The 15,369-nt window shown below is 47.4% G+C and overlaps 1 protein-coding gene across 4 annotated transcripts in view; it reads right to left on the bottom strand.

The window, feature by feature from the left end:
* The window catches only part of LOC119966335 (inactive phospholipase C-like protein 2), a 380,595-nt gene extending 371,788 nt beyond the window's left edge, over positions 1-8,807 (bottom strand). The window contains exons 1-2 of one of the 4 annotated variants that reach the window (XM_038797824.1): positions 8,588-8,807; positions 8,020-8,278 (exon numbers count right to left, since the gene is read on the bottom strand). In XM_038797824.1, the coding sequence (XP_038653752.1) occupies positions 8,020-8,268 (249 nt within the window). In that variant the 5' untranslated portion in view covers positions 8,269-8,278; positions 8,588-8,807. The other 3 variants (XM_038797823.1, XM_038797825.1, XM_038797828.1) reach the window with 3 other exon arrangements.
* Between the last annotated feature and the right edge of the window lie 6,562 nt (positions 8,808-15,369).

The following is a 15,369-nucleotide window of genomic DNA, read 5'->3' as shown; positions in this document are numbered from 1 at the left end:
GAGGACTGTCAGAGGATATAGCAGGATTTAGATTGTTTGGAGACTTGGGCGGCGAGATGGCAGATGGAGTTTAATCCGGACAAATGTGAGGTAATGCATTTTGGAAGGTCTAATACAGATGGGGAATATATCGTGAATGGTAGAACCCTCAAGAGTATTGACAGTCAGAGAGATATTGGTGTACAGGTCCACAGGTCACTGAAAGGGGCAACACAGGTGGCGAAGGTAGTCAAGAAGGCATAATGCATGCTTGCATTCATTGGCCGGGGCATTGAGTATAAAAATTGGCAAGTCATCTTGCAGCTGTATTGAACCTTAGTTAGGCCACACGGAGTATAGTGTTCAATTCTGGTCGCCACACTACCAGAAGGATGGAGGCTTTAGAGAAGGTGCAGAAGAGATTTACCAGGATGTTGCCTGGTATGGAGGGCATTAGCTATAAGGAGAGGTTGAATAAACTTGGTTTGTTCTCACTGGAATGAAGGAGGTTGAGGGGCGACCTGATAGAGGTCTACAAGATTATGAGGGGCATAGACAGAGTGGCTCATCAGAGACGTTTTCCCAGGGTAGAGGAGTCAATTACTAGGGGGCATAGGTTTAAGGTGCAAGGGGCAAGGTGTAGAGGAGATGTACGAGGTAAGTTTTTTTACACAGAGGGTAGTGGGTGCCTTGAACTCGCTGCCGGAGGATATGGTGGAAGCAGGGACGATAGTGACATTCAAGGGCATCTTGACAAATACATGAATAGGATGGGAATAGAGGGATACGGACCCCAGAAGTGTAGATGATTTTAGTTTAGACGAGCAGCAGGCTTGGAGGCGCAGGCTTGGAGGGCCGAAGGGCCTGTTCCTGTACTGTACGTTTCTTTGTTCTAGGGATCGGTGCTGGGTCCCTTGCTGTTTGTAGTGTAACATTAATGATCTAGACATGAACTTGGGAGGATGATCAGTAAGCTCACACGTGATATGAAAATTAGTGGTGTGGTAAATAGCGAGGAGGAAAGCCTTAGATTACAGGATATTATAGATGGGATGGTCAGAAAGGTAGAACAGTGGCAAATGGAATTTAACCCTGATAAGTGTGAGGTGATACATTTTTAGGGGACTAACAAGGCAAGGGAATACACAATGACCGTCAGGATGCTAGATAGTACAGAAGACCAGAGAGATCTTGAGGTACATGTCAAAAGATCCCTGAAAGCAGGATAGGTAGATAAGGTAGTTAAAAGAGATATGGGATATTTGCCTCTATTAGCCAAGACACAGAATATAAATCTTACAACGCACGGTTAAAGTCCAACAGGTTTGTTTCGAAACACTAGCTTTTGGAGCGCAGCTCCTTCCTCAGGTGTTGTAAGACGTCTTACTGTGCCCACCCCAGTCCAACGTCAGCATCTCCACATCATAGAATATAAGAGCAGGGAGGTTATAATGGAGCTGTATAAACCGCTCGTTCGGCACAGCTAGAATGCAGTGTGCAGTTCTGGTCGCCACACTGTAGGATAAGTCTGCTTGCATTAGAAAGAGTGCAGAGGAGATTCACCAGTATGTTTCCTGGGCTGGGGCGTTTCAGCTATGAAGAGAGACTGGATAGGCTGGGGTGATTTTCCTTAGAGCAGGGAAGGTGAAGGGGGGAATCTCACTGAGTACAAAATTATGAGGAACATAGATGGGGTAGATAGGAAGAAACTTTTCCCCTTCACAGAGGGGCCAATAACCAGGGGCATTGATTTAAGGCAATGGGCCGGAGATTTAGAGGTGATTTGAGGAAACAACTTTTCACCCAGAGGGTGGTGAGGATCTGGAACTCACTGACTGAAAGGGTGGTAGAGGAGAGAATTCTCACAACATTTAAGAAGCATTTAGATGAGCACCTGAAACACCATAACAGACAAGGCTACGGACCAAGTGCTGGAAAATGGGATTAGAATATAGGGGTCTTTGATGTCAGACACAGGCACGATGGGCTGAATGGTCTCTTTCTGTGCTTTAAAACTCTATGGGCTCGATTTTCCCATCGTGTTGCGCACGCTGCCAATCCCACTGGATGCATTGCAGGAGAGGCCCAAAACAAGCTTTGCGTCAGGCGCTGAACCACTCGCGAGTCACCCAATCCACAGCAAACGCCGTGATCAGGAACCCGCCATCGCTGGGCGTGATACACGTGATGATCTTTGAATGAAACATTCGGCTCATCTAAATATGTGCAGCCGGATTGATGCTGCATTCTCCTGGCTCTAGGTGCCGATTAGTACTCCACAAGCGGAGAATATGGCTACTCTGGGGGTCTTGGAGCCCATTGGACCCCCCCCCCCCCAGGGATCGGGGACAGGACAAAGCAGTGCCCTGGCACCCTGACAATACCATTTTGGCATTTCCAGGGTTCATGGGACAGTGCCCAGGTTGTTAGTGCCAAGGTAAGGGGCCTGAGGGGAGCGTGCCTATGAAGAAAGGGGGGGGGTGTATGGGTGCATTAAGGGTGGCGGGGGGAGGGAGACCTCATAGCGGGGTATGTTCACTTGGGGAGGGTGGGGGGGGGGCGAAGACCTGATGCCCACAAGGATGGATAGTGTGGGGTAGGGTCACACTCATGACTGTATGATGGAGCGAGCTCACAAATGAATTTTATTGATGGTCGGAGGTTGTCCCTTGGGGATTGAGGGTCGGCAGTGCTGCCCATGTCTGCAGGCTGGTCACATTGTCCATGGGTGGGGGGTGTGGGGGACCCTCGGCTCACTTAGAGGTCAGGGCACCCTTTCAAAATGGCACTCTGATCTCTGAGGAACCGGTCTGGCCAGCGAGTTTAGTTCCCCAGTACAGAAAGTATCTCTGTCCGGGCTTGACCAGTGAGAAACGCCCCATGTCCCCAAAAAATGACAAAGTGGGATGAATGCTGGTCCGGATATCACCCAAAAAGCAAGCAGGAAATACCCTGCCAACGCACTCAAAATGACAGGTAGTCATTTTTTGGGTGAATTGCACCCCATGACTCTTCCTTACAATCTCTTGCTCCCCCACAAACCCTCACCATCTCCCCCTCTCACACAGTCTCTCTCTCCTGGATAATCTCCCTCACTCCCCCACCTCATTGATTCTCAGTCTCTTCCTCCCTCATTAATCCTTGCAGTCTCTCTCCACCACTCCAATGCTCAGTATGCTGCCACTCACTTCCCCACTGCTTCTCCAATCACAGGCTGTTTCTCTGCCAAGTTTGCTGCTGATTCGCTCACTGGTGAAATGCAGCTGAGTTTACCAACAGCAAATGTGGGAGAGAAACAGCCTGCAAATGGAGGGGCAGGTCCTCACATATCCCATGGTATAGGTGCAACTTTTCAGGTACAAGGGTGATTTTACTTTCATTTGTCACCCCCATTATTGATTTTTCACTGGCTTTTTTTGGGGGGGGCTTTCAAACGCAAATTCACCCACCACCCCCGTGTATTTTGAGTGCTGCTTCTCGAAAAGAAAAACATTTCTGGGTTTATGAAAGGGTAACACACAGTAATTCATGCATTATAGATACTGTATCCTTTCGATATATCTTAGCAGGCGTGCAGCAATCATTGACTGTTGGTAGCAGTGGGAGTAGGGCAGAGCTGATTGTTGGTCGGAGTACAGAGTGATCATTGGAGCGTGGAAGGAGTGCAATCATTGGTCAGCTGCTAACTTTGTGTGACCAGTACTAGCTACGTCGACGGGCGTGGCGGTGGGGGGGGGAATAAAATTGGTAGCCAGTGGGGGGGGGGGGGGGGGGGGGGGTGCAGACCATTTTCTTTTACCGTGTACATGTTTTCTACTTGCCATAAAGGGAATTTGGTAAATCAGTTAGTGTCTAAAAATCTGGCATTGTTTGACTGAATTTACACATTGTACTAATTGCGGAACTCTTGACAATTGGGATCAGGTGAGTTGGGTTTTGCAGTACAACCCAACCCCCTTAAATTAATAAACTAGGCGTGCATCTCGTAGAATTATATTTGTTATTCGAGACTGAAAAAAAGTTGAAAGTGCCAAAATCCTGGTTTACTATTGGCCTTCTAATATCAGTAAACAGACAGAACATATCACAGCACTTCAGCAGAAAGCATTTTTGTTTCCAAAATGTACACTTGGTAATATTTCTAGACATATATTCATGATTTTATTTTGATAATATTAACTTTGATATTACGGCTTCAATTTTGAAAGTTATTGAAATAAAATACAGCCACCAATATACTCCAGGTTTCATAATTACCCCACCCTTTCCCTAAAACATGAATCACAGATTTGGAACCTTTGAGTGGTCCAGCATCTCAATGGTATATTTTCATTGGTGATGTTCTATTTATTAGATTGAAAAGTTGACCTAAACATTTCAGAATGGCAGTATATGATTAATAATAGATCAATGTTATCTCATAGCTTTCATATGAGTAAGTTCATCCAATCCAGCAAAATATATCCTGTGCCATGAGTTCTCGCAGAATTACCCAATTTCATGTCTAAAAAGTATTTGGATTCTTCTGGCATGCTCTCAATTCACTCTGCTACCAAGAAATAAACTTAGTTAATTCTTGACATAAACTGTTATTGAATAGAATAGAAAATAGAATCACATATTGTTTGTAGGTGCAAGTCATTTAGTATGGTAACTGTGCACAGGACCTCACAAAATATAGTTGTGTCAGGAACTTAATCAAACCAAATGAAGCAATCCAACGCAGCTTTTATTTTTTAGTCATTTTGATCGATGTGCAATGCGCAATAACATTAATACACTGTGGTCACATTTCACATGTATGAAAAATTAATGTTGACCTTACATTGTTTTGTGTTTCCCAGCGATCATTGAATTTCTTTGGTGGTTAAATCCCTGCCAGTAATTTTCACATCCTGCTATCCAATGCGGACTGTATCCATTATTAAAAAATAATCATTTAAGTAATGCTATGTCCAACAACACATGATTTTGACTACAAAGGTTCTCATACTATATGCGGGAATTTAAAACATGAGCGTTATTCCCAGGATCATTCCTATTAAACAATCATGATCACACATCTCTTTCACCACTTTTTGAGTGAGCAGATAATAGTCCAATCAATTTGCAGAGTAGTCCTGGAGGTGGCCTTCAACCAAATCCAAAAATAACCATTTGGATAGCAATTGTTGATGTTTGATAAAGATTACCGCTCAAAATCTGACAGTAGTCACACTTAGTTAAAGAAACAGCAAATCACAAAGATTGTCTGAAAGCTTAAAAACAGTTTCTACAACAGAAGCAAAAGATACTTTAATAGCATTTCTGATCATTTGTGAATGCGCCAGTTCTATCAACAGGTTCTTCCTGATCGGTACTCCTGTAGTGGAATACTAAAAGCCCAAAAGGGACAAATTCTACAACATCTCAGATGTTGTTTAGTAAGGTTTCACATAGATAAAGTGCAGCTCCAGTCCTCAACTTGAATGTTAGAAACATTATCCTGCTTTTTCAAAGTCGTATCATATATTTGGGGTTAATTTTTGCTGCACTTACTTCTTGGCTTCAGACACATCACAATTCACATGCCATTTGTACAATTACGGGTTTGAATATCTTAACTAATTTCGACTTCATCCATTCAATGAATGTTACTGTGATCATTACTCACTGGTTCCATGTCTGGATGAATAGTAGCTTAGGAAACTACTAATGTGTCAAACATCACATATGCACTGGTGAGCAAGTCATTTAAATGTAAGGAAAACTATTTCTTTTATTGCACTTGTTGCCACAAGTTGTTTGCTCAGGTTTGTAGATTTAAAAAAGTAAATTAGTATGCCACATTAAGGATTCTGGGTGCAAGTTTTTTTTCTCTTAAAATGCTGCTAGGGAGCCCAACAGCAGCACCAAATGATAATAATAAATAGCACTGTGCCACCGAACAATTTTCTCACTGTGAACTCTCTCCTCTCTTCCCTTGCAGCCACTTCTGTGTATAGTACCGACATTTCCTTTATAGTACAGGAAATTAAAAGATCTTGTAGAACGAGATCAGTCTATTTAACTTCAGCCAGTGTGATGAGTGAACTCATCGGCAATACATGCAGACTGCACTGCTCACTAACATAAGGTTCAGGAGCAGGCTTTTTACAAACTTCCTTTAATGTCTGTGCATGCATGCAGCTTTTTCTAAGGTTCTGGCGAACCATGTGACTTCTCTCAGTTACAAGCTCTGAGACTTAACGCATTTCCTGTTTTAATTCTGATCTCTGCAACATCAATCAGAACATCAAAATTGTACAGTACATGTAGCAGCACAGAGATTCATACACTGACATAGTAACAATGAGCAAGACAGTATGGGGGTGGGGGAGACTTTCCCACATGGAATACGAGCTGAAAAATGAATTAAAAGATAATTCAATTTGTACTACCCTTAGGTATTCCACTTCATAACCATTCACAGAACAGTGCTGACAGAGTTACCTCAAAATTAGATTGCTTTCAAACAATGTTCATCAAAGTTGGTTGCTGATGGGGAGAGTAGGGAGCACAGAAGCGGAACCAGAACATATGGAAATTGTAAAACGCGACTAAATAAATTGTATTTTGATCTTTATTTTTCTTAATGGCACTGCCATATATTTCTACTGCAAAGATAAAAATCAATGCCACAGAGTTGTACACTATTTTTCTGTAACATGTTATTGCAATGTTTTATTTACTTTGACACACCAAGCCTACTAAAGCTTTGCCAAAAACATCCAGACACAAATCTCAAAATTGTTACAAGAGCTGAGTGGTACTGCAAAATTATATAATTTAGCTATTCTAAATCTGATCAGAACTTAACTCGAGGTAAAACCATAAGCAAATGTCAGTGATCACTCATTATTACACTAATACCACAAGAAATATTAAAATTACTCGTCAAATCCAATTATCATACAATGACAACCATATAATAGCAAATATACCCAAATCAAATGTCAAATCTCTACAACAGTCCAGCAGAATTCAATGCTTATATCTGCAGGATATATATCAAACCTTTAAATGTTACCTGAAAAATAAATCATCACTCTCTCACTAAACCGAGTAATCCTATCTCAAAAGCAATGAGTGCAAAGATTAGGGATGATTCTAAGGTGCTGCTTATCATTGGTTTTTATATTAATTCTACATGTGTATAAAGCTAAATACTTGAATGCTCACAAGTTTGTTTTTTACATCACAGATGGAGGCCATTTGGCCCATCGTATCTGCACAGGCTCCCAAAAGAGCAACTTAGCTAGTCTCATTCCCCAGCCCTATCTCCGTAGCCCTCTAAATTAATCAATTTCAAATATATATCCAGCTCTCTTTTGAAATCTCCTTTGGAATCCACCTCCACCCTTCTCCCAGGCAACACATTCCACACCCCAACAACACTCGGAGAGATTTCTCCTCATCTCACTCCTAGCTCCCTTGCTGACCGTCTTCAAATTGGGACCCCTAGTCACTGACTTACCAACAAGTGGAAACAGAATATCCTTCTTTAACCTGTCAAAATTGCTCAGAATTTTGAACCTCAATAAGGTCGCCACTTAATCTTCTCCGCTCCAAGGAAAACAAGCCCAATTTCTCTAATCTTTCCCAGTATCTAAAATTCCTCATTCCTGGTGTCATTCTAGTAAATCCCCTCCACACTCTCTCTAGGGCTTTAAGTATTTGAAAGCAAAACTTTTAGAACAATAATTCTTTCATGGTGACAGCTTTTGATTCATTTGTAATATGTTTTAGCAATTATATTACTTCTTAATTTGTTAAATTCGCCCTGTAAATTTTCTTCAAAATCCTATCACTGCGCCTGTAAATTGTATTATGAGTTTATTTAAATATACGGGGCATGATTCCCGACCAAAATGCATGTCTCCATCCCCAAGGCTTTTGATCCTTTGGTATAATTTAGACCTTACCTCCCATGGAAACGTGCCCTGTATTAAAACTGTGAGGAGGGCTGGGGTGAGAACATTGAGAAACGCTGGGCATTTTGTGTTCATTTTCACATCTTACCTTGATGATGCTGCTCCTGCGAGGGATGCCAGGCTTTCCATCTTGGGATGTTGCTGCCGGTGCTGGTGAAGGTGCGAATGTCTCAGCTCCGGGACTGGGTGGCAGACCTCCAGCTGCCGCCACCGGCTCCTCTCCCACACAGTCCCCGTTCGAGACAGCTTCAACTCCCTCCTTTTTGGTCGAGGAGGGCGAAGCAGAACACGAAGACACCAGAGACAGGACACCACGTTCCGCCTTCCCTTCCGCCATGGCTTTCTCTCTTTTTGGGGGGTAATAAAAAAATTAAAACTTACCAAAAAGAACACTCCTCCCCCCGCAAAAGACAGACTTTGAACTCTTCAAATTAAAAAACCCCGAGTGCCTGCAATGTGCATGGTATTGATAATTCTTTTTTTTAATTGCAACGCTAAAAAAAACAAGATCCAAAATAGGTGTTGCAAACCTCCCGCTCTGACAGTAAGTGACAGTAGCCCCCCGCTGCATCCGAACGGACTGCTGCCACCAACCGAAACCCCTCTCAGATCGCAACACCAGAAAACAACATGTAGCAAAAAGCCGCAACATTTACATTTCAGCGCCTCTGATCCTATCTCCGCCAATCGGCTGACAGGGATGTGCTGGAGTGGCAGGCGCGGAACACTGAAGGGGAAACCCGAGTCCGTCCGGCCGACTGGCCGCCAGCTCCGGGGTGCTGACAGCTCGGATGGAAACGCGGTTACCCCGGTGATCCCGGGGGCTGGCGCGCTCCTGCCCCGTGATTGACAGCTCACGGCTGGTGTGTGTGTGTGTGTGGAGTGTGGACAGAAGGGGGAGGGGAGGGGGTGGAGCTACAGTCTGTCAATCACCGCACATCGCCGCCGGCTGCTGTCAACAAGGAAACACCTGATGGTAGCTATCCCCCCCACCCGGCGGCCGCGCTCCTCCCGAGGCCACTCCCCCCCCCCCCCCCCCCCCCCCCCCCGCGGCCCCGCCCCGACCCCTGGAACACCTCGCGGCCACGCCCATCCACCCGGCCCGGTTCCTCCCATCCGCTGGCGCCGCCACTCTCACCCTCCTATTGGATAGACCCGAAGGCGCTCAGAGGTACCGATTGGTCCTGGTGTGACAATGGCCGATGACCCATTGGGCCGCTCGCTCGGAAGGGGTTCTCATTGGCCGGCCCGCGGTTCCCAGTGGATGTCGGAATCTGATTGGGCAGCGATAGAGGAACTGAGGGTTTTTGAAAACCTGTCCTCGCACTCGGCATTGAGTAACTCACCCTTGCAGCCAGAGATATCCGCTGGCACAGGAGGGGCATTCACTCTGCAACTAGAGATAACCGCTGGAACAGGAGGACAATTCACTCTGCAGCCAGAGATATCCGCTGGCACAGGGGGACAATTCACTGCAGCCAGAGATATCCGCTGGCACAGGAGGGGCATTCACTCTGCAGCCAGAGATATCCGCTGGCACAGGAGGGGCATTCACTCTGCAACTAGAGATATCCGCTGGAACAGGAGGACAATTCACTCTGCAACCAGAGATATCCGCTGGCACAGGAGGGGCATTCACTCTGCAACTAGAGATATCCGCTGGAACAGGAGGACAATTCACTCTGCAGCCAGAGATATCCGCTGGCACAGGAGGGGAATTCACTGCGGCCAGAGATATCCGCTGGCACAGGTGGGGAATTCACTCTGCAGCCAGATATATTTGCAGGCACAGGAGGACAATTCACTGCAGCCAGAGATATCCGCTGGCACAGGAGGGAAATCCACTCTGCAGCCAGAGATATTCGCTGGCACAGGAGGGGAATTCACTCTGCAGCCAGAGATATCCGCTGGCACAGGAGGACAATTCACTGCAGCCAGAGATATCCGCTGGCACAGGAGGGGAATTCACTCTGCAGCCAGAGAAATCCGTTGGCACAGGAGGGGAATTCACTCTGCAGCCAGAGATATCCGCTGGCACAGGAGGACAATTCACTCTGCAGCCAGAGATATCTGCTGGCACAGGAGGGGAATTCACTCTGCAACCAGAGATATCCGCTGGCACAGGAGGGGAATTCTCTCTGCAGCCAGAGATATCTGCTGGCACAGGAGGTGAATTCACTCTGCAGCCAGAGATATTCGCTGGCACAGGAGGGGAATTCACTCTGCAGCCAGATATATCCGCTGGCACAGGAGGACAATTCACTCTGCAGCCAGAGATATTCGCTGGCACAGGAGGGGAATTCACTCTGCAGCCAGAGATATCCGCTGGCACAGGAGGACAATTCACTCTGCAGCCAGAGATATTCGCTGGCACAGGAGGGGAATTCACTCTGCAGCCAGAGATATCCGCTGGCACAGGAGGACAATTCACTCTGCAGCCAGAGATATCCGCTGGCACAGGAGGGGAATTCACTCTGCAGCCAGAGATATCCGCTGGCACAGGAGGACAATTCACTCTGCAGCCAGAGATATCCGCTGGCACAGGAGGGGAATTCACTCTGCAACCAGAGATATCCGCTGGCACAGGAGGGGAATTCTCTCTGCAACCAGAGATATCCGCTGGCACAGGAGGGGAATTCACTCTGCAGCCAGAGATATCCGCTGGCACAGGAGGGGAATTCACTCTGCAACCAGAGATATCCGCTGGCACAGGAGGGGAATTCACTCTGCAGCCAGAGATATCCGCTGGCACAGGAGGACAATTCACTCTGCAGCCAGAGATATCCGCTGGCACAGGAGGGGAATTCACTCTGCAGCCAGAGATATCCGCTGGCACAGGAGGGGAATTCTCTCTGCAACCAGAGATATCCGCTGGCACAGGAGGGGAATTCACTCTGCAGCCAGAGATATCCGCTGGCACAGGAGGGGAATTCACTCTGCAACCAGAGATATCCGCTGGCACAGGAGGGGAATTCACTCTGCAGCCAGAGATATCTGCAGGCACAGGAGGGGAATTCACTCTGCAACCAGAGATATCCGCTGGCACAGGAGGGGAATTCACTTTACAGCCAGAGATATCCGCTGGCACAGGAGGGGAATTCACTCTGCAGCCAGATATATCTGCAGGCACAGGAGGACAATTCACTGCAGCCAGAGATATCCGCTGGTACAGGAGGGGAATTCACTCTGCAGCCAGAGATATCCGCTGGCACAGGAGGGGCATTCACTCTGCAGCCAGAGATATCTGCAGGCACAGGAGGGGAATTCACTCTGCAGCCAGAGATATCTGCTGGCACAGGAGGGGAATTCACTCTGCAGCCAGAGATATCTGCAGGCACAGGAGGACAATTCACTCTGCAGCCAGAGATATCCGCTGGCACAGGAAGCCGCAGCAATAACTTGCAATTAAAGTTTTAAGCAAACAAAGGGAATCTAGTTGTTCCACGGGGTTAGATATTTGCATGCACTTTCAGTCAAGGAGATTTTGAGATGACGAAAGGTCAGATATGTGTGAAGCAAACGAGCAGCACCATTTGGGTGACTATTGCATGGATCACAATTGAAGGACGTCAGAGTGCAACTTGGTCTATGCAGACAACTTTAATACCAATCCACTTTTTTTATGACCGTTTTGAAATATCTAATATTCCTTTGATGAAACACCTCAGCGTGTAACATGATCTCTGCAGAAAACTTGAATATCATTGCACTTTCTGTGATGGCCATTTTGAAATGTTTGTCATGCTCTTGCAATTTTACGAATAGAGTATATTTTTGCAAAAAATCAAACCCTAATTAACACCGAGGGACTCAAAGGTTGGAGAATCATGAAACCTCTCTTTGAGTCCATGATGCACTGTTGGGAAGGAAGCAAGGAAAACATGAGGAGCTTTTTCATCCTCAAAGGGCATCTAGATATCTAGACAAGGAGAAGATTTTGCGGTGGGCGAAGGAGAGAAATGTGATTCAGTATCTGGGTGCAGTGCTGGCGAAGTGTCGGGTTGGATTTAACAGGGTCAAAGAGATCCTGTTCAAGGAAGGACCAAAGTTTGGAGTGTTGTACCCATCCCAGTTGTGGGTCACATACCAGAGCCAGGAGTTCAATATAGACAAGCCAGAGGAGGCAAGTTGGGTTTTGCAAGACCATAGACTTGGGGAGTTATGAGAACTTTGGACTCTGGATATACCAGTGGTGGTGGTGGTGGAGGGGGGGGGGGGGGGGGGGGGGTCGGTTGGGGAGTATTGACATTTTCTATGATATGAAGACGAGGTGGGTGGCAGTGTTGGTTAATAAGAGGGTGCATTTTGCTGTGGGGTACATATTGGCGGACCTTGCGGGAAGTTTTGTGATGTTGAGTGGGAGGTTGCAGGTGGTACCCATGGTACTCCTGAACATTTATGCCCCAAATTGAGACATTGTGGAGTATGAGGTGAGGCCTGGCGAAGGCCCCGGCCTGGATACGCACCAGCTGATCATGAGGGGGGGAGAAGGGGATGTTAATACGGTGTTGGATCCAATGCTGGACAAGACATGCCCAGGTCTATGAGGGTACCGGCAACGGGAAGGAGTTTCTGGGATTTATAGAGCGAATGGAGGCGGCGGGCCCACGGTGGTTTAAGAGGCTGAGGGGAAAGGAATTTTGTTCTTTTCACATATCCACAGTGGGTACTCATGGATTGATTTTTTTTGGCCTGGATAAGGCACTGTTGGCGGGGGTGTTTGGGGCCAAGTGATCGTGGTGTTTCGCCATATACACACTGGGTGGATTTGTGGGTAGAGGGGACGAGCTCCCAGAGGCCTCATTGGAGTTTGGATGTGGGTTATTGGCCGATAAGGAGGTCTGTGAGAAGATGGGGATGGGTATCCGGAACTATATGGAGCATAATAATATGGGCGAGGTCTTGACGGCTACGCTTGGGAAGCGTTAATGGCAGTGGTTAGAGGAAAATTTGTTTCAATTAGGACACATAAGGTAAGGGTGGAGCAGGCAGAAGGGCTGAAGCTGGTGGAGGCCATTCTGGCAGTGCACCGGAGATACTCAATGGAGCCTGACGAGGCGCTGCTGACGAAGAGGCAGAAGCTCCAAATGGAGTTTGGGCTAGTGTCGACAGGGGGGGTGGTGGGACAGCTGTGCAGGGCCATAAGGACAATGTATGAGTATGGGGAGAAGGCAAGCAGGATGCTTGCGCATCAGTTGTGGCAGGCAGCGACGAGGGAGATTGGACGGATGGGGGGCAAGCTGATAACGGGGCCAGAGGAGGTAAATGGAGTATTTGAGGCACTTTATCGGAAGTTCGGAGCCCTGCCGGGGGATGAGGGCATGACACAGTTTTTGAATGGGGTGGAGTTCTCCAGGGTGGGCGAAGGAAGGATACAGGGGCTGGGGGCCCCAATTGGTCTGGGGGAGGTAATGGAGTGTGTGGGGGCAATGCAGATGGGGAAGGCTTCGGGCCCGAACGCGTTCCCAGTGGAGTTTTATAAGAGGTTTGGTCGGAGTTGGGGCCCCTGTTAGTGGAGATGTACAATAAGTCAGTTGGGGGGAGAGGTGGGGAGCTTCCCATGCTGTGTCAGGTGTCCATGTCTATATCGCCCATTTAAAGAAAGATAAAGACCCAGAGCAGCGTGGGCCATACCACCTGATATCGTTATTAAATATGGATGCAAAGTTGTTGGCAACGGTGCTGGCTGTGTGGATAGAGATTTGTGTGCCTGGAGCGATGGGGAGGACCAGATGGGGTTCGTGAAGGGACAGCAGCTATTGGCCAACGCTCAGAGGTTATTGAATGTGATAATGAGTCCTCAACGGGCTGGCAGGTGGAGGTGATTGTGTCTATGGTCGAGGAGAAGGTATTTGACCGTGTGGAGTGGCCATACTTATTCAAGGTGCTGGGGTAGTTGCCAATGGCACTTAGGACCTATTGAAGGGGGTGGGGGGGGGGGGGGGGGGAGCACCAAGTCTCTTTATACACTGATGACCTCTTGTTATATGTTACAAACCCGGTTGAAAGTTTTAACAGGATTATGGCGATCCTGGGCGAGTTCAGCCTTTTTTTGGGGTAGAAGCTCAATATGGAGAAAAGTGAATTGTTCCCGATCAATGGCTGGGGACAAGGGGGAAGTTTAAGGAGGAGTCCGTTTCGGTTGGTAGGGGCGGTCTTTCGGTGGCACAGAGCTACCCAGCTGCACAAGTTGAATCTGGCAAAACAAGAGGATCTCCAGCCACAGTTGATGTTTGCACTCCTGGGTACAAACCACAGAGCACAGAGTCCTGAATAACAGAGATGAACCTCGACAAATACCACTTCACCTCTCTCCAAACTGTTTATGCAAATGCTCATTTCACAAGGAGGTGTGTGACTGCCTCTTCCCCCACCCCCGCTACCACTTCGAGGGCAGTGTGTATGAAGGATCTGAGAGCGAGTGCCATTCTCACCACCAGCCGAGCTAGGTCTTGATGCTTGTTTGAAAGTTCTGCCGATGAGGCATTCTGCCAAATGACTCTGACAGTCTGCTTAGGCATCCATCCACCATCTCTTTTTCCCTCAGGGCCTTGAGGGCCACTGCTTGATGAACTTTTGGTCAAAGGTGCGTTTAAAAATGTTTTTCCAAGATGGACAGATGATATGGCACGGTCCAACAACTTGCCGCGTTCCATGGTAAAGTGGCCAGGCCCATCGTTTGCAAAACCGGGATCAGGTAAAATCTAAGTATGGAGTGACACTTGGTGTTTACATCCCAAGATCAATGTACAGGATGACGCAGCCGTGCACAAATGTGGCCACCAGGATGAGGGCAATGTTGGGTACTTTTCTCCCTCCCTTACACGGAGATTTGTACATGTATCCCTTTGAACACAATCCAACTTTGATCTCCAGAGACTAGACTGGATTTGTTAAAGGCAGACAACTCAATACCAATATCTGGAGACTTTTGAATATTGTTGTGATGCCCTCAGAGGGAGGGGAGGCGGAGGTGGTAACAGCGATGGACGCAGAGAAAGCCTTTGACCGGTGGAGTGGGAGTACCTGTGGGAAACGCTGGGGAGGTTCGGGTTTGGTGAGGGCTTTATTGGCTGGGTGAAATTGCTGTAGCAAGTGTATGTACAAACCGGCTGAGGTCGGGGTACTTCGTGCTTCACCGGGGAACAAGGCAGTGGTGTCCCCTCTCCCCGTTACTATTTGCCCGAGCTATAGAACCACTAACTATGGCGCTGAGAGCCTCGAGGAAATGGCGGGGACTGATTCGGTGTGGGGGGGGGGGGGGGGGGGGGGGGGGGGGGGGGGAGGGGGGTGGTGGTACATCGGGTCTTGCTATACGTGGATGATTTGTTCCTCTACATTTCGGACCCTGTGGAAGGGATGGGGGAGGTTCTGTGGATCCTGAGGGATTTTGGTAGTTTTTCAGGTACAAACTGAAAATGGGAAAGAGCGGGTTGTT

This window comes from Scyliorhinus canicula, chromosome 5 (genome assembly GCF_902713615.1).
Source record: "Scyliorhinus canicula chromosome 5, sScyCan1.1, whole genome shotgun sequence".
Taxonomy (NCBI): Eukaryota; Metazoa; Chordata; class Chondrichthyes; order Carcharhiniformes; family Scyliorhinidae; genus Scyliorhinus; species Scyliorhinus canicula.
Note: the sequence above shows the minus strand (reverse complement) of the source record. Positions and strands in the feature narration are given on the sequence as shown.